A 26,123-nucleotide genomic window follows, 5' to 3' on the forward strand; every position below is an offset into this window, starting at 1 on the left:
AGTGAAGTAAAGTGCACAGGTCACACAAAGTAAATGCCAGTTCCTCCAGCAACCTCCCGCCAGCAGCTGAGGACCGGCAGCATCGCCCTGGGGTTCCCAGCATTTAACGGAACACATTCGTGCTTCTAAATCACTAGTATCATAGTATCCAACTGTCAATATTTGGATGCAGCACTAAGGCCGTGCTAATGCCTGAGTATCTACACAGGTGGATGCTCACTATCCAACTACTGAAGACTTAACGGGGAATGAGTTATTGCAGGTGTCCTATTTCCTCCATCAACAAGCCTCACTGGCCTTTTCTCTCATTACTCTGGATTCCAGCGATCCCTCTATTTCTAATCCCATTTCCCTCCATAACTTCATTATCGCTGGTCGCAGGGTGAGCGGTTAATGATTGCTAGGCGCTGTGAAGTGCGATTTCTGTCCAGGATACAATGAAACAAAACAGGACTCTGGGTCAACGCATCTTTATTAATTTGATATTAACTTTAACCAAAATTAATTCTTCTACTAAAATTCCAGATTTTCGACCTTTCCTTCTGAAGGGACCTGTACCCAAAATTCAGTGGAATATATGGATTTGTAATAAGATTACATTTTTAAAAAATCTTTGGAAAACAAACAACGTTTTATTAAAGAGGCAACTCGTTCCCATATACAACATCTATTGCATTCACAGAATGAGCATTACTCTAGTTTGGTTTGTGCCAAGTAGCAGGGTTCATCGGGCTGAATCACTTTTCTCTGCAGCATCACCATTCGCTTCTTCATCACTCTCTTTATCCCAGTCTTTCATTGTAGCTCCCATCATGAAGTCATCGCGTAATATGTTCCATGCTGCACTGTCTTCTGATTTAACTTTAACCTGAAATAGACCACATAATAAAATATAATCAAAAGCACAAATGAGTATACATGATTCACTTTTTCACCAACTCGAATACTCATCTGATGTAATTTTTTTTAACCCCCAGGTGCTGGGTCATTAGAATATTTTCTGGCACACCAGTCAGATACAGAGCATGGATTTAATAAGCCCTTTGAAACCAGATACAATATTTCTTTTGATCTCTGAACCAAATTCCCTTCATGTGCTACATTACCTCATATGGCACAAAGCTGGCTTTAAGGAAGTTTGATTTCTGTAATATTGATCTTTACTTGGTCGAGTCAGAGGTCGTTATCGTGCTACTAATTCATTCTTTTGCGCTCGATTGGTTCAAGCGGAAGCAATCTCGTACAACATTTCCTATATTTGTCTTTAAAACTAGAGGCATCCGGCTCAGTAGTTGCAATCAGTCGAGAGTTCCCCCTCAACTCCCTTTCCTTAGGAGTTACTATTTATACAATAGCTGTGTAGAATTTTACAACTGGCTATGAGAATAGAATTCCGATATATTAAAAGGATTAAGATAGAGTTGGAGCGCCACTCTGAGTTCCCTCTCTGCATTACACTATTTAACCAACGACTTCATCCGCCCAGTACCTAACGCCAAGGCAAGTAAAGGGTTTTACAATCAGTTAGAATTCACTGCACAAACACTGACACACACAGCTGAGTTTTGTTTTACACGAAAGTCGTATACAGAAGCGTGTTTGAAAGAAGCACGAAAACTAAAAACAGCAGCTAAAGTATAACCTTGTCATTGCAAGATATTAGCTTCGAACATTCTTACCTACCTACTACTGAATCAGTAATGAAGCCTTGGTCCTTAGTCTGATTAATTTTCGAAGCAAGGTTCAGAAGGAACCTTGAAATTGGCACCCATCAAGAGTTATATGTATTGATGTAAATTAAGAATCAAATAAATGTCCCTTGAATTTTCCAGTCAGGATATTTGAGATGTTCCTCTGAACTTTACAAATTGACAATATCCCACTGATATAGTCACTGCTCCGGATAATGAACATTGGAGTCAGCATTAATATCTTTATCTTATGACAATGAATTCCATGTGATAGAGGTATGGTTTAGATTAGGTTCATTAGGATTCTGCCAAGGAATGCTAAATTACCAGGTGGTGTCAGACTGAAGTATGTTGGGGTTATGTAAAAATTATAGCTACTGTGCAGTCAACAGGGATCTCTGTGAAAGTGTGAAATTTATAACCATAGAAAGTCATAGAGTGACTGTGCCTAGCATGTGGAAAACAAATTTCAATCATTATTGTCATTAAGGATTCAAGAACAACAAGACCTGCAAATTTACAAAAAAAAAATCAAAATTCAAGAATGAGTTTAATGCTCCAATAATCAGTTCTCTAGCCATAATTAGAGTTCAGTCATGGGCATAATCAAAATTCCAAAATAAACAAATTTATCAAGAGGACAAATTCAAGTAGGCCCCTCCCCTACAGGCATGAACTCTTCCTCCATTATGCTTATGCTTTCACTTTCACGAACAGCCCTCCAATTTCCATTGTGCCCAGATAGTGAATGACAATGGGCTCTTCCATTCCCAAAGATATCACAATCTAGTCAGATCCTGTCTTCACACAAGCACTATTAAGCTGGGATTGTGCACTATTTAGACAGGAACACAAAATTATCAAGAGGAGTTATGGTGAATTTTCTACTCTATCCGAAAATTAACATCCAGTGCTACCTTCACAACACCCAGTGCAGATCAGAACTTCAACCTTGGACTTTGAATCATTCAGAGTTAGAAGGTAACATCTTCATTCTCTATAATAAGGGTGCTCAGCCTCAATCTTTACAGATGCAGAATCCAAGCCTTCTACACTTCCTCCAAATCTTCCTGGTTTTGCTGGGATACCTACATGACCATAATTTTTTTTTAAACCTGTATTCACTATTTCCTTTCCTAGAAATTAGATCTTTGGACAATGGAATTGCAGTTCAATCATTTAAGCATCTCAATGAATATTGGCATTCAGATTATTATGAGCAGCAAGACTTGCTGTACAAGTACAGTTAAGAAGTTGCTGTCAAAGTTGCCCGACTGCTCCATAAGCTTCATTATACCAATACACCCATAGACTCAGCATTAAAATATACATATATGAAGGGTACCCACCAAATATATTAGAGTCGAGCATTTTAATGATGCAATAAATTTAAACTGGTCGCAAAAATCTCTCTGGCTCTAAACATTTAGAACTGGAAAACTTATTCAGGTTAACTGTTTAAAATGTAAAAATGTTTAAACCTTTGTGTTGCTATTTTGCATCTGTACATCATTTTACACTGCATTACATACTCTTAATTTACAATGCCTGATTTAACCAGTCTCGCATTAAGTGTTCTTCAATCTGATTGCTTAAAGGTATTCTGCTTTGCAACATGAATGTTGTATGTCCCAGATCCACTGTGGAGAACAGCATACTGAAATGGATTTCTAATTGCTATAATCGGTCCTGCATAAAAGAAGTCAAAGGTATACGCTGCTATCAGCATTAGAAATGCCAGTATCATCCTTTTGCTCCTGATTTCAAAGCCAATAACCACTTATTGTTCTGAAGCAAACATTACTTTACAGCAACAAGAAAACTTTACCTGGAATACCAGAAGTTCAGTGTTTTTTTATTTAGTGGTTGAATCTAGGCGAAACACTGAATAGAGGAAAATCTCTTTCTGGATTTCTGCCTCCTCTGTGAAATTTCAAACTCAGACCTATGTAGGAAAACCTCTTGCAAGAATTTCCACCATTAAACAATTTTAAGAGTTTATTTAATGTTTTCTTTTCACAGAAGCATGTATTAAATTGCAATGTTAATTATACACACTGATCTGATGGAAGGAAAATAAGGACTGAACACAATGAAGAAACTATGAGTGGTTTGATCTGTAGTAGCTGCCAGTTCCAGATTGCTTAGTTTGAAGGAAAAAAATGAACAACATAATTGGGTGGTTCTGCAGTGCATGCCCACTGGTAATTGGAAAATTCCTATCTGTCAAGCAAATAGCCTTGGTTTATGATTACCTGAAAAATCCCATTAACAAATGCAAAACTTGGTTAACATTTTTTAAGCCAAGGATTTTCATACCGCACAACATATTTTAATTAGATTTTTCAATGACAAGAATAGTAATTTTACTGATCTCCTGCAGCATATTTTTTCCAATAGTTTAGTTTGTTTCATAGCTTGAAACTTGACATTCTTTCCTTTCTATCAGGATCTATGCCAAAACTTCATGAACAGATCAAATGCAAAACACATCAGTTGGAGTTGCTCTGATCAGCAGCCAGTTACAAGACATTTTTTTTCTTTTGCTGCTGATCGGACAGGCCGACCACTACAACTCACATTAAAACCATGTGTGAAGCCAACAAAATGGAAGAATATCTCCTACCTAGCAAAGTTTATTTCTTAACAGCCAAAGAAAGCCATAAACAACTTGCTTAAGCACAACAATCCTCAAATTTTGTTCTGTAGTAAAATAAGTCAGTTTCTTTTACTAAAATGAAAAAAAAAATGAATAGATTACTCACTGCTGCTGCTGATTAGTGAAGCTTCAAGCTTCACATTCAAAGCCACTGACTAAGCTAGATCCAGGCTCTCCGGTTGGGACAAAACTAAAATTGTACTTTTATTAGAAGTTGTCTATCAAACCTGTAAATGCCAGAAATACTCAGGTCAGGTAGCATCCATGAAGAAAAACAAAGTCAATTTTACAGATCAATGCGCTTTCACCAGTTTGAGCCACTGTTAACTTAAGGATAGGTATTCAATATCTGTCTATAGTTGTTTTCCTACTATGTATCCAATTAATGTTGGACTCTTCTTGAAATTAATAACTAACAAATAATCCACAACTGTATTCAATTTTGTAATAATTCCTTCAAGTTTAGGTCATGTTTTGAAGTTGAGGGTGCTCTGCAACTTTCAGGGAGCTGAAATTTCTGGCTAGCACAAAGTGTGCTGAAAATTCGAAAATGTAACATTTAGGTTGAAACACATATCTGGTTCTGTCTTGCCAGGATACAAAAACAAATTCAAAATTCGACCAGTTTAAATGATGCCCCAGGTACAAAAGTCCAATCGAATTTGAATCTTACTATTTTGGATGACATCAAACCAATGAAATGATCTGATGTTTCGGGGCATAAATATCGAACATTTAAACAGTTAGCCACAGCAGCAAAGAGCTGCCAGCACCAACAAGACTGCTTGCAGAAAGATCTGCTCTCTGAAAGGTACCTTTATTTATCAAAGACCTGGGAAGCATAATCCTCCAGAAGAAGAAATTACTACAGGAATACAGAAAAGAAACAAAAGCTGCCTGGTTTTGAAATAAAAAGCTTTTTATTCCCCCAAAAGTCTTAGTTGGGATTTTTTTAAATTGGACTAGTATTGTAGACAGGGAGGTAAAAGATAGGTTTAAGAGAAAGGAGCTGCAAATAATTAATATTCTCTGTTAGACTTAAAGAATAAAGTTGTTAATTTTTACTTTAAATAGTGACTTTTGGGATAGTTCTTTGCCTCTCGAATTTTAAGATTAAAGCACCAGGTGAACCTTTTCCGTGTCGCCGATTTAAATTAGCAGAGGGGTTTACCCAGTGTCCTAAAGGTTTGGGGGCTTGTCCAGGATTTGAAAAGTTTGGGTCTCAGATTCATGATTTGAACAGGTTTAGACAGATTTGAATAGATTTGGAGTATGAAAAAGCAGAATAGATTTAAACACTTGCAGGTTAGTGTCTTAGATCTTTGAATAAAACATAGGTGAGACAATTTGTTTAATTTTGCTGACTTGTGGTTGAGTAAATGGAAAGTGAGAGAAATGGCTCTTAAAAATGCTAAAGAAGTTCTGGGATTTGAAGATGATTCTCAAAATTTTCAAGAAAGTTTAGAAGGAAAGAAAGAAGCCATATTTTTAGAATTAGCAAAGAAGTTAGATTTGGGTTTAACCAAGGACAAAAGTAAAGCTGAAATTCTAAGAGAATTACTCAAATACTTAGGTGTATCAAAGAAACAGACAAGTGCAGTAGAGGTAGAAAAAATTAAATTACAATTGAGGAAAATGGAGTTAGAAGGAGAGAGAAAGAGAGAGAGAGAATTTGAACTGGAGAAGTTGCGACTTAATCAGCAAAGCCAAGTTAACAGAATGGAGATTAAAAGAGAAGTTAGTCAAATATATACATATGTCAAAGCTCTGCCATATTTTGATGAGAAAGATGAAGCCTTCTTTATATCATTTGAAAAATTGGCTAGACAAATGGAGTGGTCCAAGGATTTATAAGTAATGCTAGTTCAGACTAAACTGGTAGGCAGAGCCAGTGAGGCATTAGCCTTGCTGTCAGATGAGGGGGGTCAAGAGATTATGAAATAGTCAAACAGGCTATTTTAAGTACTTCGGAATTGGTACCAGAAACATATATAGACAGCTGTTCAGAAACATAAAAGGAGGAACCAGGTCATACTTATGTTGAGTTCAAAAGAATTGAACAGTCATTTTGATTATATGGGTGCGTGCTTTAAAGATAGATAGGACCTATGAGACTCTAAGGGAGATTATTCTGCTGGAGGTGTTTAAAAACTCACTTCCAGAGTTGCTAAGAATTCACATGGAGGAACAGAAAGTCCAGGAAGTGAGAAGACCAGCAGAATTAGGAGATTAATACATGTTGGTGCATATGACAAGCTTCTGGCTAGAATCATCTTGCGAGGGAAAGAAGTTCGGAGAAGGGGAGAGATCCTACACTACAAAACACAAGAGTACAGAACACCGGTAAGAGTTTACCACAGGTTAAAATAGAAGCTAAAAGGGTGGAAAGAAGCGACAGGCCTCAGGTGTTGCCACTGTGGTAAAGTGGAACACACAAAGTCACAGTGCTGGTCGTTAAAGAAAGGCACTGGGGAAAAGATGTGGTAAAATAAGCTAAGCCAGGGGAAATAGTGAAGGTAGTAAAGGAAACACCAAGAAGAGCACACAACCTAGGCAGGGGCTGGGTATGGAATCAGTACCTGATCTCTATAATGAATTTGCCTCTGTGTATAAAGTTTACTCAGAAAGAACAGGGAGAGAAAGACAACTAGTTATAATTTTGACAGATACACGATCTAATTAGTCGCTGATAGGAAGAGATGAGTGAATGTGCACTCTTTCTGATCTGTTACCCAAGAGTGTGATAATTTGTAGGATAAATGAACAGAAATTTAGCATTCCCCAATGTAAGATCAGGTTGGAGTGCCAACTCAAGACTGGGGAAGTTATGGGGGAGTGATTGACAGTGTCAGTTCCAGGAGTTCAGTTTGTTCTTGGGAATGATTTGGCAGGATCCAAGGTGGGAACGACACTCCTTGTTGTGGAGAAGCCCAAGGAATATCAAGAAACTGAGGAGTTATACAGAAATATCCTGATATTTTCCCAAACTGTGTAGTAACCAGATCCCACTATCATAAGTCACAGCACAAAGGAAAAACTAAAGAGAGATGAAGGAGTTGAGGTTCAGTTAGCAGGCACTCTGTTTGATGCAATGGTGCAGGAAAATCCTGAATAGGCAGAGGGTCAGACAGAAGCATTTAGTCCTGAAAGGTGAGGGGACTTAAAACAGCAAGACAAGACAATAAAAGATATATATGAGGATGCATACTCCGAAAAGGAGGCAGAGAATATTCCTGAGTGTTATTATCTGAAAGTTAGAATCCTAAGGTGGAAATGGATACCATGGCAGGTTAGTGCAGAGAAGAAATGGGCCAAAGTGCACCAGATTGTGTAGCTGGTAGCATATGGACAGGGGTGTTACGGGTAGCACATTAACTACCTGTAGGAGGTCACCTAAGGGTACGAAAGACTCAGGCTAAAGTACAAAAACATTTTTATTGGTCTGAAATGCACCAGGATGTGGTTAACGTTTGCCTTAAGTGTCATACATGCCAAATGGTAGGTAAGCTACAGGCGGTAATAAAACCAACGCCTTTGTTACCAATTCCTGCATTTGAAGAACCTTTCACACGGGTTATGATTGATCGTGTAGGTCCTCTCCCAAGAACGAAAAGTGGGAATCAGTACTTGCTATTTACCAGATTTCTGGAGGCAATTCCATTACTGAGTATCAAGGCAAAAAGGATGGGAGAGGAGTTAGTAGATTTCTTCAAACGGTATGGGCTACCCAGAGAGATTCAGTTGGATCAAAAACCAAATTTTACTGCTCGGCTGTTTGAGGTGGTTGTGGATAGCTTAGGCATACAGCACTTTAAATCCAGTGCGTATCATCCTGAATCCCAGGGAACTTTAGAAAGGTGGCATCAGACCTTGAAGACCATGTTGAGAGCATACTGTAAATTACCCAAATGACTGGGATAAAGGTATCCCCTTTGTATTGTTTGCCATTAGAGATTCCCCAAACAAATCTACTCAGTCCACTCCCTTCGAATTAATACTCGGGCATGAAGTGAGAGTCCCTTTAAAATTAATTAAAGAAAGATTGACAGGTCCAAAGTCGGAGATCTCACACTTAGATTATGTATTGGAGGTCAGGGAGAGATTAAATTGAGTAGGCGAGTTAGCTAAACAGCACTTAAAGAGGCCACAGCATAGAACGATGCAGGTGGCAGGTAAAAGCTCTGAGACTTAGATGTTTTCCGGCGGGGATGACGTGTTGGTAAGAAGGTCGCTTCAAAGCCAGGTTTAGCGGTGCCTATCAAATTGAGAAAAAGTTGAATCAGGTGAACTATCTAGTAAAGATTCCAGATAGGAAAAAAATAGTATCGGGTATGTCATGTGAACATGCTGAAACTGTATTATACTGGAGAAAAGAAGTGGAGAAAAGAACTGGAGAAAAGAACTGGAGAAACAGGTATTAGTTACTGCCCCACAGAGTGAGGAATCAAATCCAGATGGTGTGGATTTTGATGTGCCTCATAATAGATTAAAAAATGAAAAAGTCCTTAAGAAGTTTGATATTTTAGTAAACATCTGTCTCAGGAGCATACAATGCAGTTGAAAGATTTGTACTGCAGTATAAGGACATAAGTAAGGATCAGCCGGTAAGACTAATACATGAAGTGGACAGAGGGAATGCTGCTCCAGTAAAACAACACCCCTATTGGCTTAATCCTTTCAAAACCAGACAGGTCCAGCAGGAGGTGGAGGCCATGCTCGACGAGGATATCATTGAACCGAGCCACAGCGAGTGGGGTTCACTGATCATCTTAGTTCCCAAATCAGATTGGACTCAACAATTCTGCATGGATTATTGTAAGGTCAATACCATTACAAAATAGGACACATATCCAATTCTGAGATTGGAGGACTGCATTGAGAAAGTTGGACACGCCAGTTACATCACCAAGTTGGACTTATTGTGTGGTACCTTTATCAGAGACAACAGAATAAATTTCTGCGTTTTGTAACCCCATATGAACTATATCAATTTAAAGTGAGGCCCTTTGGAATGAAGAACGCACCTGACACATTCCAAAGACTCATGAACAGAGTTGTGGCAGCGTTAACAAACTGTGCAGTCTATATGGACGATGTAGTGATCTTTAGTAAGTCCTGGAAACGTCACATGGTACAGTTGGCGGAACTCTTTGAACGACTATGAGAAGCAAAACTGATGATAAACTTAAAACTAAATTCACAAAAGCAGAGTTAATGTTCTTGCGACATAACATCGGTCATGGAAGATTGACCTCACAGAATGCAAAGACGAAGACCATCAAGGAATTTCCATGACCAACCTCAAAGAAAGAGGTGCTTCAATTCTTAGCACTCAGCAGATTCTATCGAAGTTTGTTCCAAACCTCAGCAGTGTAGTGGCACTGTTAATTGATTTGCTGAAGAAGAATAGAGTTTCGGTGGACAGAACAATGCCAGGAGGAATTTGACCATACGAAAGCAACATTAACCACCGCACCAGTTTTAGCTACACCTTTTAAAGTTGCGTAACGACATGAGTAAAACTCCCTGCTTAATTTAAACCAGCAACACAGAAAAGATTTATCCCGTGCAGTAATCTGTGAAAATTCAAGAGGCCAAAGGTCACTATTTAATGTAAAAATAAACAACTTTATTTCTGAAAGTATAACAGAGAATAATTAACTAACAACTATTTACAGTCCTTTCTCTAACCTATCTTTTACATTCCCCTTTCACAATACTAATCGGATAAAACTCCCGATTAAGATTTACCAAAAATTCGAATTTCAATACCAGTCAGCAGTCGAATCTTCTCTTTGTATCTTCCTCTGTCTTCTTTTCTTCTTAGGGATTATGTTTCACAGGTCACTGATCGATAAAGGTACCTTTAAGAGAGCTATTCTGCGAGCAGTCTGCATGTATTGGCGGCTTGGCAGTTCTCCACCAACTGTTTAATTTTTCCCGGTCTTCTACCCCCAAAGCATTAGGTTGTGTCATTGGCTTTTAATACTGGCAATATACTAAATTCAAACTTGACTGGAGTTTACTATTTTTTGGGGTATAATTTAAACTGATCGGCCTAATTTGAATGTGTTATTTTTTTGTCTCCAGGCAACCAATTACGCTAACTGCTGGACCAAAAGGTTACATTGTATCTTTTTCAGAACACTTGGTGCTATCAAGTAGTTCTGCTAGCGTCTAATTTTCTTAAAGGTACGGTACACCCACATCTTCATAACAGTTGTCATTGATGCTAGTGACACAGAAGTTGGAGCTGATGATGATGATGGGATTGAACTGCCAGTTAGTTACTTTTTGAAGAAACTCAACATCCACCAGAGGAAATACTCCACGATCCAAAAAGAACTATTGAGTTTGGTACTGGTCTTACAACATTTTAACGTGAACATCACGAACAATGTATCAGAGACGGTTGTGTACACAGATCATAATCCTCTGACATTCTTAGAACACTTTAAAGACAAGAATAGGAGACTATTTTGTTGGAGTCTTATGTTAGATTTTAATTTAAAAATCATACATGTTGCGGGTCATAAAAATGTAATCTCAGATGCATTTTTTAATATATATATATACACACACACACACACACCAAGAAGTTATAGTGAACTTAGATTAAAGTTATGTTATAGTAATGTGTTTAAATAATAGAAAAGAAATGAAGCCACCTATTCATTGTGATGATTCACTTTTTCTTAAGGGGGAAGTGTTATGAAGTTGTGGGTGTACTGTAACTTTAAAGTGCTGACATTTCTGACAAGCACAAAGTGTGCTGAAAATTCGAAAATGTAACATATCTGGTTCTGTGTTGCCAGGATACAAAAACAAATTCAAAATTCAGCCAGTTTATATGCCCAGATACAAAAGTCCAATTGAATTTGAATCTTACTATTTTGGATGACATCAAACTAATGAAATGATCTGATGGTTGGGTATAAATAAATATCAAACATTTTGAACAGTTTGCTGCTGCGGCAAAGAGCAATCAGCACCAACAAGATTGCTTGCAGAAAGATCTGCTCTCTGAAAGATACCTTTACCTATCAAAGACCTGGGAAGCAGAATCCTCAAGAAGAAGAAAAAAGACGACAGAAATACAGAGAACTGAAAGCTGCCTATTCTTGAAATAAAAAGTTTTTTGAAAAATAGTCTTCATCAGGGATTTTTAATCGGACTATTATTGCAGAGGGGGAGGTAAAAGATAGGTTTAAGAGAAAGGAGCTGCAAATAGTTGTTAGTTAATATTAGAGTCATAGAGATGTACAGCATGGAAATAGACCCTTCAGTCCAACCTGTCCATACCAACCAAATATCCCAACCCAATCTAGTCCCACCTGCCAGCACCCGGCCCATATCCCTCCAAACCCTTCCTGTTCATATACCCTCCAAATGCCTTTTAAATATTGCAATTGTACCAGCCTCCACCACATCCTCTGGCAGCTCATTCCATACACGTACCACCCTCTGTGTGAAAACGTTGCCCCATAAGTCTCTTTTATATCTTTCCCCTCTCACCCTAAGCCTATGCCCTCTAGTTTGGGACTCCCCGACCCCAGGGAAAAGACTTTGTCAATTTACCCTATCCATGCCCCTCATAATTTTGTAAACCTATAGAAGGTCACCCCTCAACCTCTGACACTCCAAGGAAAATAGCCTCAGCCTGCTCAACCTCTCCCTATAGCTCAAATCCTCCAACCCTGGCAACATCCTTGTAAATCTTTTCTGAACCCTAGCAAGTTTCACAACATCTATCCAATAGGAAGGAGACCAGAATTGCACGCAATATTCCAACAGTGGCCTAACCAATGTCCTGTACAGCCGCAACATGACCTCCCAACTTCTGTACTCAATAATCTGACCATTAAAGGAAAGCATACCAAATGCCTTCTTCACTATCCTATACTTGTGACTCCACTTTCAAGGATCCATGAACCTTTTAAAAAATCAAGTTAATTTTTACTTTAAATAGTGACTTTCGGGATAGTTCTTTGCCTCTCAAATTTTAACAGATTACAGCACATGATGCATCTTTTCTGTGTGGTTGATTTAAATTAGCAGAGGGGTTTACCTGTGTCCTAACAGTCACACAACTATTCAAAATCTTTCATAACAGCTTGTAATCTTCAACATTAATTTTGAGCAACAATTTAGAACAAAACCCAGTCTTGGAAGGGATGCGATTCAACATAATAAAAGAAAACCACTGCTAAATGAAGTATGAAATAACAAAAAGGGTCATAGAATTATATAGTGTGGAAACAGACTCTTCAGTCCAACTCATCCATACTGACCAGATATCCTAAATCAACCTAATCCCATTTACCAGCATTTGGCCCATATCCCTCTAAATCCTTCTTACTCATGTATTCACCCAGATGCCTGTTAAAATGTTGTAATTGTACCAGTCTTCACCACTTCCTCTGGCATCTCATTCCATAGGCACACCACCCTCTATGTGGAAAAGTTGCCCCTCAGGTCAGTTTTAAATCTTTCTCCTCTTACCTTTAACAAAGTCATCTAATTTTGGACTCGTCTACTCTGGGAAAAAGACATTGGCTATTTACCCCATCCATACTCATGATTTTATAAACCTCAATAAAGTCACCCCATCAACCCCCAATGATCCAGGGAAAAACATCCCACCCTATTCAGCAACTACCTACAGCTCAAGCTCTCCAATCCTGAAGAACATCCTTGCAAATCTTTTCTGAACCCTTTCAAATTTAACATCTTTCCTATAGCATGGAGACCCGAAGTGATTGTAGTATTCTAAAAGTGGCCTAACCAATGTCCTGCACAGCCGCAATATGCTATCCCAATTGCTCTACTCAATGCACTGACCAATGAAAGCAAGTGTACAAAATGCCTTCTTCACTACCCGGTTTACCTGCGACTCCACTTTCAAGGAACTATCATCTGCACCCAAAAGGTCCCTTTGTTTGGCAACATGCCCCAGGGACTTACCGCTAAATGTACAAGTCCGGCCCCAATTTGCCTTACCAAAATGCAAGACCTCACATTTATCTAAATTAAACTCGATCTGCCACGCTTTGGCTCATCTGATCAAGGTCCCATTTTACTAAGCGATTATCTTCTTCACTGTCTCCTACACTACCAGTTTTGGTGTCATTTGCAAACTTACTAACCATACCACCTATATTCACATCCAACTCAAGAAACTCAGCAGGTCTGCTAAAATCTGTGTAGAGAGAAACAGAAGTAATGTTTCAAGTCTAAGGCAACTCTCTCTCAGCACTGAAATTCCGAAATAGTCATACTTGCTTTTTGGCCTAAAACATTAACTACTTCTCTCTTCACAGATGCTGCCAGATATGCTAAGTTTCTCCAGCACTTTGTTTCAATTGCATTTCAACATGCTGTTGAAAAATGTCTTAATTTCTGTGCAACAAGAGCTTTTAAATAATGAGGTGATTAACCAGATTATCTGTTTTTAGGTTCTTTTGGGTCAGGGTAGATTAGCAGCCAAATACCCTGCAAGAACAGCTCATGGTAAGCTGTCACTTGAATGACATATCCAACAACATACCATTCCCCAAGTATTAGACTGAGCTATAATCTAGATTATTTGGTCAAGCCCTGGAGTGAGACTTGAACACAAAGCCTCTGACATAGCAGAGTTGCTACCAATTGCATCATACTAAGTTGATACAGGAAACATACCTGCAGCGTTACAAAGCAAATGCTGTTGCTCGAGATTAAAAGCTCATTTAACCACACAGATGTCTAGAAGATCCCAAGATCAAATTGAAATTTCACCAGAGCAATTAGTTTTAAAACACAGCTTCTATTTGTCACAGTTTTGAAGCTGTTCTACTCCTGTGAAGCTTAAAAAGCAACACTGATTTTATGAAGTATCTTCAATCTAAAATCATGCAAAGAATTATTTTTGAAACGTTATAAATGTAACAGCTGGAAAAAAAACGAAAGTAAATTTACTTTCAGTGGTGCTATGAGTTGAGGAAAGAATGTTGGCCAGGACAAAACAGTGTTTCTGCTTATCAATCATTGCCATGGGATCCATAATTTTCATTTAAGCTACCAAACAAGGGGACTGTGGTGAGCTTAATGTCTGAAAGAATGATTTACAGATGGTGAGGCTATTCTCCTACCCAGTCTATACAACATTTTTCTTCAACGTTTTGACAATGATTTCTGGTATACACAGTAAAGCAAAGTCGTAAAAACGTACTAGTTTCTTTTTGTACATGTTATTTGTTGCTGAAAAGATGTTAGGGTGTTGTAAATAAGAGAAACTATACAGCTCTAAAGCACAAAATATATAATCTATCCTGTTAGATAGGCTGATGATTAGAAATCCGATAATTACTAAACCATTCATGGTTTGCTCTCATATTACAAAATTAAATTCCAATTTGATTTGCGATTGGTGTCTACTCATCATGTGTGATCTAAACACATGGCTCTGAGGAAAACAGGAATGTCTCAACTTTAATTTCTGTTGAGTAAATGTAAACTTGACGAATATCACATTTTCTTGTAGTGCTTCACTGTGGCTTTTGATGGTTCTCATGTCTGAAACCACTACTAGGCAGTCCCAGAACTGAAAGCCTTTGAGCAGTTCCATCTTTGCCTGGAACTCAAGATATTTCAATCTTCATAGGTTAACTAACAGTAAACTTGAAAGGGTTCAGAAAAGATTTACAAGGATATTGCTAGGGTTGGAGGATCTGAGCTAAGGGAGAGGCTGAATAGGCTGGGGCTGTTTTCCTTGGAGCGTCGGAGGCTGAGGGGTGACCTTATAGAGGTTTACAAAATCATGAGGGCATGGATAGGATAAATAGACAAAGTCTTTTCCCTGGGGTCGGGGAGTCCAGAACTAGGCGGCATAGGTTTAGGGTGAGAGGGGAAAGATATAAAAGAGACCTAAGGAGCAATTTTTTCACACAGAGGGTGGTACGTGTATGGAATGAGCTGCCAGAGGATGTGGTGGAGGCTGGTACAATTGCAACATTTAAGAGGCATTTGGAAAGGTATATGAATAGGAAGGGTTTGGAGGGATATGGGCTGGGTGCTGGGAGGTGGGACTAGATTGGGTTGGGATGTCTGGTTGGCGTGGACGGGTTGGACCGAAGGGTCTATTTCCTTGCTGTGCATCTCTGTGACTAGGCTATCTTATGCCACCATAAATGACTACGTTTTCGAAAGTGAAGAGTGATTCATAATGATCTTACTCAAAATGTAGTAAATCTAGCACTGATTAGATTTTGTTGTTTATAGTTCATTCTAGGTTTTTTCCTACCTTGCTAAATGATCAAGAACTCACAATTCTGATAATAAGCCTCATCGTTCATATTTGATTTACGAGTTTCTCTGGCATACTTGTACTCTTAAACAAGATGTTCCTCTGCTCGATATCTCTCAAGTTAAACTTTAAACAGAATCCTTTAAATATTGCTTCAACTAAATGAACTTCAACTGTATTTTCTTGCAAACCTACTAAATCTTTAAAGAAAGCCCGCATCTGTCTCTCTAGAAGCTAGCAGTAATACTGGAATCTTGATACATTGATTTTATTACCTTTTCACATTCATTTTATATCATGTGTTAGGACTTACAACAGCCTGTTGTGTTGGATATATGGATCTTTCCAAAGGATTTGCCTCATCTTTTCATAACCACAAATAGAGTGGACAGATGATATGAATAGCCAGACTCAAGCTCACCAAAAGAGCTGCTAATAAAGTCAAAAATGATTCAGTCAGAAATCTGACACATTTCAAGCAATGAAACAAATCATCTCATAACAAATACGCAAATGTCGCAGAACATTCTGGAATTGGAACAGTATGTTCGAATATCAGTCATAATTATTTACCTGTTTATATTTATACCTTTTAGTCTTCTCTTGAGATTATAATGAAATCTGGACAGTAAATTGCAATGAGGCAAAAGTTCATTCGATTTTTAAGGAATTAGTGAGTAACACTTGCTGTTCATTTCCACTAAGAAATAACAGATGGTATTGAAGTGAAAACAAAGGAGATTCTATTGGCATACTTATTAATACAACTGACGTCTACTAATTAGAACAACCACAGTTACTAAAAATGGAGTTTGGCAAGTTCTACTTAAGTGCTGCATCCACATAATTATTACAAAGCATTTATTTGTACCAATTATTCCTTATGCTGATAGCTAGTCAGATACTGGCTAAAGCAACATGAAAAAAAGATGAGCAGAAAATTAAAAAAAGTCAATTTGTCAACAACGTTTTTTTCAAAATCAAAAGGCTAATTTAACAAAATGACTCACTACTTTCACACAATGAACAGTTTTCTTGATGCAATCACTTAGGTACCAATAGGCTGGCCAATGAAAGTACAATATATATACTTATTTGTTTAGATTCTGTTGAACAGAAAACAAACAACAGACACTTTATGCCATTTGAGTCCTTGGCTTAGTAGCTGGCTAACCATGAATTAGTTGAAAATTTACTTAAAGCCAGCTGGATTTCATATTGTACAAGAATATTACGCAAAACACTATTCGCTTCACCTAAGAGTGATATAGTTTCATACATTTGCACACTACTTCAATCATTTTGAATATTTGAAGTTAGTAACACAATTTTCTATCAAATTAAATATACGTTTGTATCAGATGCAAAAAAAACCAGTATTACTGAACTTTCCTTCTTTACTGGAAGAAACAGCCTCATGGAAACTTAAGGAACGAATGTAAGATGAGCAATTCAACCACTATGACACTTAGTACTCCATTAGCCCTTCAACCAGCAGGGTACTTAACACTACAAAGACTTCTGGGTTCCTGTTCAGAGCTGCTCCTTTCAGAAACCAAGATGTATGGGCAGAACTTCAAATGCTGGCTACCCATTTTGTGTTTAAAAATAAGCAATTAGCAATCCAAAGTTTAGTAGGGACACTGAAACCCGTTTGCCTGTCTCAATCAAATTTCAAGAAGCTTTTAATGGACACTCAACATTTCTGCCTAAAACAGGCAAGAAGGTCTTTAGGTAAGCAAACTGAGGTCATGTGCCTGGTATAGAACATTTATAGAATGTTTAAAAAGAAAGGGGTGGAGCAGTAATATGTACACAAGTTCCTTCTCTCTTAGCAGCAAGACAACCAAGCAGTAATCCTTAAAGTGATCACTGGAAGCCACTCCAAAAAGTTGTTGTACATTTGTTTTTAAAAAGATGTGGATCCAGTAGGAATACTGTCTCAAATCTTCCAGCTCAGCCTTGCCACTCTCAGTAATCATAATCCCTACTCCTCCACAGGTCAATCTGTGCCTTTTTTCCATGTTGGAAACAAATAATCCAGTCTGTTGGAAGCCCACAGTTCACAAACACAAAATAAAACTGGAACAGGTTTGGACCTCCAGACTGTCACTCTGGCTGAGAGCATTGCTGATATCACATCACTTGATGCCCAAACCAAGCACCTTCTTCACAATTTACATTGCAGCACATCGCAGTGAACTGTGCAGAATGCCAACTTAAACACTGCTTTGATGGACTTTTACCATCCATGTCAGAAATGGCAAGAAAACAGTGGTAACATAGTTAACAGACTTGTGTAAACTTTGTTTCTAATGATGCTGAAATGCTGCCAACTTAAATCATCAAAATGAACCTCTCTAACAAATATTGAAATGACATAAGCTGATTCAATAAATTGTACAACTTATTCAACTTTACATTCATAATGTGATTTCTGATGTGCAAGTGCGACCCAGCTGGCTTATTTACTGGTTTTACAGTGCAAAATGTTTTACATTGGCCTAGAGCTAACTACACTATATAGAAATGAGCTCAGCAAAAACCCATTCCTTTCATGTTGCTAAGTAACACATCAAATCTTTCCAAATATTTAAGTATTAGTACACATAAGCTAAGCTTTATGAGTTTGAAGTATTTAATTACAACACCAAATCTTCTTTTGGAAAAACCTTTCACAATCTAATGAAGTCTTAGTATTGACACACACTGCCTTAAAAAAAACTTACTAAAACTCAGGGTTAATAAGCAGTTACAAGTGAACATGTACCCGATTTAAGTATAACTTTGTTTTCCTCCTACTTCTGTATAGTATCAAAGTGCCCCAAAAAATGTCAAGTCCAAAGTCACTTAGAGAAAAAGACACCTTAAGTTAAGTTTAAAAAAAAAGATTCTGGCTTACACTCAAAGGTAATCACTTCCATCTGGGCATACGGAACCGGCAAAAAGACTGTTTTCAAGCCATGAAAGCAAATATTTGACTCCAACCCACAGCTCTTTCAATCACAACTGTTCACAAAATAAACAGTCAACCCTCAAACCATACAGAGTTTTTCTCTGCATAAAAATGAGAAAAAAACAGATACACAAGCATGACATAGATCCCATTGCATGGTCAACATTTTAGTTACCACAGTTGACTGGAAATTACTTATTCTATTTTACAGAAAAAACAACAATGAACATTTCAATCAAATACCATTAACCATTCCCAAAAGGAATTTAGAAAAAAAGCATATGTAGCTATGTGCCCAAGCTTCTGAAAAATTTTACAATTACAAATGAAAAGAATTTATCCCAAACACAGGAGGCATCATGTCTAACTAGTTTACCTTTCAGTGGTTCTGCTTAATATTGATAATAATGAAGCAGTGAATCAACTCCATCCAGGACATCAGCAATTCAAACAACAAAAGTTATATTTTAGAAGTAGCCTAACATAGATATGATAGAAAGTCATTAAGTGATGCAATCAAGCAGGAACTAAGAAACCAGTCCAAACTGGACTTGCCCAACATCTAAAATGATTTCTTTCAAATGGGGAAAATGGCTTTCATTTATTAAGCACCCGCATCACATTTTACAAAAATATCACTCTCAGGAACGGGAACTGCTACTTATAAATGCCAGTAGTTATTGACCATCCAATTGCCCTGATGGCAGTTGAGGACTAACCTCTCAGGTTTGGGACTACAGTCACACATAGGCCTGACCTGGTAAGGATGGCAGTTTCCTTTCCCAAAGGACATGCGTGAACCAAATAGGTTTTTCAAACAGTTGACAATGATTTTGTGTTCATCATTTGACTCAATTCCATATTTTTACTAGATCCAAATTCTACCATCTGCCTTGGCAGGCTTCAAACCTGGCATTCCAGAACATCACCTGGGTCTCTGGATTAATAATCCAATGATAATACTACTAAACTACAATCTCCCTCTATATCGTTGCCAATAAAGTATTTTTGACATTTTGTTACTGTTCTAGGTGTTGATGTCCCTTTATGACCATTACCCTTGTTGGATTATGGCATATTCCTATGCTATTACATTATTTGGGATGTAATTACGTCATTAGATCTGCAATGCCTTTTCTGTGTCTGCCATCCTCAGTAATTGAAATTCAGCATTGAAGAGTAAGAGATTCAGGTGACTGCAAAATATGGTAGGATCGAAACAGGGAAGCAGTGTTTAAAACCTGATAAAGTGTTGTGACAACTGTTCAAATTTTCCATTTAATTAATTTTTAAGTCCATTGCTAGCTTTCAGTGAAATTATTATAAATTTGTAAAAAATCATTAAAACCTAAGGCAAAAGGACCACTTTTATGAAGTCCATTGATGTGAATAATTAGATGGCAGGGCTTTGCTAGATACAATTGCAAATTATGTTAAGAACTGAAGTTGCTGACAATGATAAATAAAAATGCTATGTCTCCTGTTGCTAGCAAAACTAAAATCATAGACTAGTTATATCCTTTGTCAAAACCAAAAATATTAGCTGCCTTGGCTAAAACACTGGCCTTGCCTAGACAGAATAAAAAGCTTTGAGGTGAAACAAATTAGAAACTTCAAATCTAACACTAATAGTTCTTTGTTAGGTAAGGGTATTAAAATTTATTGAATGAGGGTTGAAATACAGATCAGTCTCAAGAATGGTGGCTTAGGCTCAAGGCCAAAACACAATCACTTCCAAATCTCACTCTAATTCACGCTACCAGATTTTGTTTAAAAATCACCATTCTTTCATCAGTCAAAATCTTGGAACACACTGTAAGAACAATGAAAGTGTCTTCACCACAAACAGTGCAGCATTCAAGATAATGGTGCATCAACATCTTCTCAAGTGAAACTAAGGACAGTCATTAAAATTCCATTTTGTCCCATTAAAAGGCAGTAAAAGATTTACTCTTGTTCTTGGTAGCTGATGAGCTCTATGATACAGAAGAATAGGTAAACCACCCAGCCACATTGCCAACTACTAAACCTGAGACCAATAAGGCTCTCCTGATGGCAGATGACGACTTATACTTTTGAAGTTGCAGTTGGCGTCAACATAAATGGCCTGTACCATTTTTCACTAACTGAGTAGAAACCTGCTACTCTTCCGATGATAAAGATACACACTGATTTGTTGGAGATTCCTAAATCAGCTGAAGGAGAAGCCCATGAGGCTGAAAACAGTAATGCGCCACTCAGATGATGGGCTTTGATAAACCAGTTTGTAGGATGGGAGGTGTGGATAGTTCACATTACAAAACTAAAACATTGTTCATCAGCATTGATTAGAAATGGCAACAGTCCTAAGAGTCAATGTCACAAAGTGCTGAATTACCTTGCAGCTGCCATGAAACAACTTTAACATTCTTTTGCCAAATTGCCTAAGAATTTAATACATTCCAATTAGCATCTTCAAGAACTGATTAACCATTGTAATTATTATTTTATAATTTTTTTATTGTTCTGGGTACCACTAGGGTGTTGTCTCAAAGGTATCAAATGGCCAATAGTGACAGATATTATTATAGTATCTTTAGTTCTTACCAAGAATGGACAAAACGCTCAGATTTTTCTCATGTTTAGAATGTCAGTTACAATCGAGGTCAAGCTTGAGCGGCACTCCTAAAGCTAGTGCTTCCAATTAAACCTGTTGGACTGTAACCTGGTGGTGTGTGATTTGTAACTTTGTGCACCCCAGTCAAACACCGGCATCTCCAAATCATTCTTGAACTGTTACAGTCTAATTGGTCTAAGTATATCTTGATGCTGCTGCTGGGAAGGGAGTTTGAGCGTTCCGATCTAATGATAGAGAAGAGGTGGCAATATAATTCCAAGTAAGGATGATAAGCAGATACCACATCAAACCGAAGTGGCTTAAATCAATTTATAAGTAATTTGATTTAGAGTTTAAAACAGCAATACTCCCCTGGTGAAAGGAAATCTGTTATTCCCTGGGGTAATGCTGATTCTCTATAGAGATTAGAAACTCAAAATGCTGAGATAACCTTTCCTTTCTCACCTGATCTGTAGAACTATCCCAGCATTATTTTTAATTATCATTAATTAGGTGATTAGTTCTCTCTTCTGGGCATAAAAGTTGCACTAAGAATCTACATAAAGATTGCACCAATGAATGTTATAACATTCTTAAAACATAACTGGATAGCATGCTTCAAGGAATTTTAAAACATGTCATCTGCTGTTAAACAAAATGTTTGCAGATACCAATAAATAAATTGGTGGCATTCATAGCTGATTCCATTCTGAATTTATGTGGCAAATGTGCAGTAACATTAAGAGTAGAATTATTTGTATCTCTAATTTTCCAAATTCAAAGTGCCCTTCTACTCAGAAGCAGGCTTGAAGTGAACAGTTTTAAGAGACAGGAATTGCCAGCTTTGATGCATGCCAGGAGATGCCCCAATTGAACAAGATCCAGCCCAATTATTCCATGTAATCAGCTAGCAAAATGCACTAGATTGTGACAATAAACATTTCCTTCTTTTCCTTGTGAGTAGCCTTTTACTAATTGCTCAGTATTAGGCTTTCTGGTTTCATATATCCTGGTCGCTCTTCATTGGTAGTACTTACACAGCTTTTCCTGTTTTTGACAGGCACACACCCTCGCCTTTTCAACTGTAAGGTCAAGTGCAGCATATTTTCATAGGTACAGCTGAGAGGCAAAACATAGCTGTTTGGGAAAAAAAAACTGAATTTTGGCATTAACCCTAATATTTTCTATGCTATATAAACCTTTTGAAAAATAACTAAAAAAGCTGAGGCTAAGTCCTGTCACGACAGATAGAATAGTGCCCCACAAGACCTACTTGGTGTACTAGACTACATCAAGGTGCTGTTCAAACTTATACATGATGCTTGAACAAATATAGATGCTTGAAAGGTTATGAACGAAAACATCAGGGGAAAAAAATCCAACTTTAAATCTGTTGCATAATTGGGTGAAAGTGGTGAGGAAGAGAAAATGTTCCAATGGAACTTCAATATAACCAAGACTAAGCCCAAGAAAGATCCAACTTTTTCATGAAATGAAGTTGCTTTGATTTATATTTTGACCATTTTAGTTGGAAGGAAGGGAAATCAAAATGTCCACCCCTTCCCTAAACAAAGCAGCCGTCATGCTGACTCATCATTCAAATGAAATTGATAAAATTTAATTACTCTTGCATCTTTCACTACTTCTGCATCAATTATAACAAAATGCATCAAATCCTTCGATGCAGAAGATAAAAATTACAGAGGTCAGGACATAACACATGTACATCTACATTAGCAGCTGCTGGGACTTCTGGTACTGACTACTTTAAAGTAGAGTTCAAGATTGAGATCATCTCATTGAAGTACATCCGCCCTATGGAGAGAAACTCCCAACAAAACCTTGAATAATTTGGAGCTGCATGCACAATTCCAGTCTTCTATTGCACAGTAGCCCCTACACCTGCTAGTTAGCAAGCTGATACACCAGCCAAACTCTTCCATTTCCCTTTGGTACACTGGGTTGGTGATGTCTACCAGGCTGGATTTAGGAAAGCTCCCATTTCTGTACGCTCTTTGATAGCAGAACTAGAAAATAGGCAAGGAAGATTTGGGTTGATAATTTTACAGTGGGAACATACCAGAATGATAGTTGATTAATGAGACATTACAGTATTTAGCTACCTCTCCTATCAAGTGCAGAAGGACAGGACTTCCTTCACTATAAGAACACTCATAATTGAGAGGCTGGCTGCCCTTGGAAAGTGAACACTTGCCCCACCTATCCCCCTCAGACTGAAGTGCTCCAAGCACATGCCAGATGCTTTGTCAGAAGAAACTCTGTTGGGCATTACAAGGAAGCACCCAAACAACTCCTTGCATCAGTCAAAGGCATATACCTGTATAACAATGACCGTAGCTATTTGCAATATATTAATTATTTAGGTGAGGGAACTAAATGAAACATCTCCAAGTTTGGATTCAAAGCTGAGTGGTAGGGTGAACTGTGGAAAATGCAGAGCTGCTTCAGCGTGATTTGTACAAGTTGAACATGTGGGCAAATGCATGGCGGATGATGTATAATATAGACAAATGCAAGGTTATCCACTTTGGCAGTAGAAACAGGAAAGCAGATTACCTGATTGGCAAGAGATTGGGAAAGGATTGCCTTTGTACATCAGTCCCTGAAAGTCAGCATGCAGATGCAGCAAGCACTGAAGGCAGAACATGTTGGCCTGCATAGTGAGAGGATTGAGTACAGAAGCAGAGATTTCTTCCTGCAATTGTACAGGTCCTTGGTCAGACCACACCTCGAGTACTGCGTGCAGTTTTGGCCTGCTTAACTGAGGAAAGATGGCTGTGGAGGGAGTTTAACAAAGGTATGTCAAACTGATATTTGGGATAGCAGAACTGACATTGGAAGAGAGACTAGATGGGTTAGGGCTCAGTTCACTGAAGTTTAGAAGAAGGAAGACAGATATCTCAGACATATAAAATATTACAAGGACTGGACAGGGTGATTGCAGAAAGGATGTTCCTGTTAACCTTAAAGTCATAGAGATGTCCAGCATGGAAACAGACCCTTCGGTCCAACCTGTCCATGCCGACCAGATATCCCAACCCAATCTAGTCCCACCTGCCAGCACCCGGCCCATATCCCTCCAAACCCTTCCTATTCATATACCCAACCAAATGTCTCTTTAATGTTGTAAAGAATCAGGGATCATTTTCTAAGGATATGGGTAGATCATTTAGGACTAAGATGAGAAGAAATTTCTTCAACCAAAGGGTGGAGAGCCTGTGGAATTCTCTGCTGCAGAGAGTGTCTGAAGTCAAAACATTGGATATTTTCAAGGAGTTAGACATAGTGCTGAGGGCTAAAGGGATCAAAAGGTATAGAGAGAAAGCAGGAAAGTTGGATGACCAACTATGATCATAGTGAATGATGGAACAGGCTTGAATGGTTGAATGGCCTACACCTGCTTGTACTTTCTCTGGTTCTATATTGCAAAATAGCTTCCCCAAGTATTTACAAAAAAACAATTGCACCATTTTGAAGATGTCAGATTCCTGTAAATGGTGCTATATTCATGCTACTTGGGCTTTACCCAGCCATCATGGCATCCCAAACAACTACAAAATTATATTGAAAATGCCTAGAACTACCAACTATGCAGGCACATGAAAGTAATTACAAATTATGTTTTATAATATTAAGAGAAGCATTGTTCTGTCTACCAATCTTAAAAAGCAATTAACTGGTCAGGGAACAGGTCCATTTGCTCAGTTCTTTTGTTGCAGCCTCAATACATGTAAGCCGCAAAATAGTTGGGTTTGTTGCCTGTACACAAAACAGCATCCAGAAGACATTTATTTCACCTTATCTCCACGTGAGCTAGTCCAAATCACTGTGAAGCAGAATGCAATTTTGACTACATCTCCCTGATATTCAATGGAATTACCTTCTCAGAACTTTCGATCAATCAGGAGCTTAACTGCACCAGCTATATAGATACAGTGCCAGAAAGATATGCTCAAAGATTGGGAACTCTTGAGAGTAACTCACCCCTAACTCACCAAAGCCTGTACACTTGGAAATACATCACCATTCCTCATGGCTGTTGGGTTACGATCCGGCACTCCCCAGTTGACACTTTGTGGACTGCAGCAGTTTAAGGAGTTGGCTAGGCACCATATACTCAAGGGCGAAAATTGGTGAGCATGCACCAAAGAAAGAAGTGCAGCAAGACTGCACTAATTAGCCTAAAATTACCATGTCACTGATCATTATGATCCTGAATAGATAAATATCAATAAATATAAGGAAACACTTAAAATGTGGCTATGTCACAATACCCACATGATCAACAGAAACGCAAGTGTTCAGTATTACAAAACTCAACATACCTTTTTTACATTATCAACTGGTCTTGCTGCTAAGCCCTGTCGAACATTCACTTCTGATCCTCGGAGCACATCGATGAAATCTTTCTTTGAGACAGAGGACAGTAACTTGGCACGCTTCTGTTCAGACCCACCTACTTCTTTAATTTTTTTATCCACATTAGTTTGATGCTTTCGAACAGCATTAAATAACTGCACAACACCCCTGTGTATCAAGCAAATAGGTTAATCAGGCTAGTTATTCCAGTCTACTCAGACCACAAACATACAAATTAGGAGCAGGAGGGTGCTATTCAAGGGAAGCTGCTCTACACCTTCAACAAAAACAGGCTGATTAAAATGGTAATATGGTTCAGTTGTTAGCTCTCTGACTTCTGAGTTCAAGTACCATTCCAGGGTAAATAAATAAATCAAAGTTAACATATCAGTGCAGTACTGAGAGGGTGCTGCACTGCTGAAGATGACAAATTTCAAACGAGATATTAAGTCAACACTCCATTTGCTAGCTTGAATGGATGCAAAGAATCTCAAGGCATGGAATAAACATTAGCAGGCAAGTTGCTCCCTGTGCACTGACCAATTCTTAACTCAAAC

The 26,123-nt window shown here is 38.1% G+C and overlaps 1 protein-coding gene across 2 annotated transcripts in view; it reads right to left on the reverse strand.

Annotated features, from left to right (window-relative positions):
* Positions 1–454: 454 nt before the first annotated feature.
* The window catches only part of rrp15 (ribosomal RNA processing 15 homolog), a 36,744-nt gene continuing 11,075 nt past the window's right edge, over positions 455–26,123 (reverse strand). For both annotated transcript variants that reach the window (XM_072580764.1, XM_072580763.1), the window contains exons 4-5: positions 25,533–25,734; positions 455–868 (exon numbers count right to left, since the gene is read on the reverse strand). In XM_072580764.1, the coding sequence (XP_072436865.1) occupies positions 725–868; positions 25,533–25,734 (346 nt within the window). In that variant the 3' untranslated portion in view covers positions 455–724. The remainder of the gene's footprint in view (positions 869–25,532; positions 25,735–26,123) is intronic.

This window comes from Chiloscyllium punctatum, chromosome 11 (assembly GCF_047496795.1).
Source record: "Chiloscyllium punctatum isolate Juve2018m chromosome 11, sChiPun1.3, whole genome shotgun sequence".
NCBI lineage: Eukaryota > Metazoa > Chordata > Chondrichthyes > Orectolobiformes > Hemiscylliidae > Chiloscyllium > Chiloscyllium punctatum.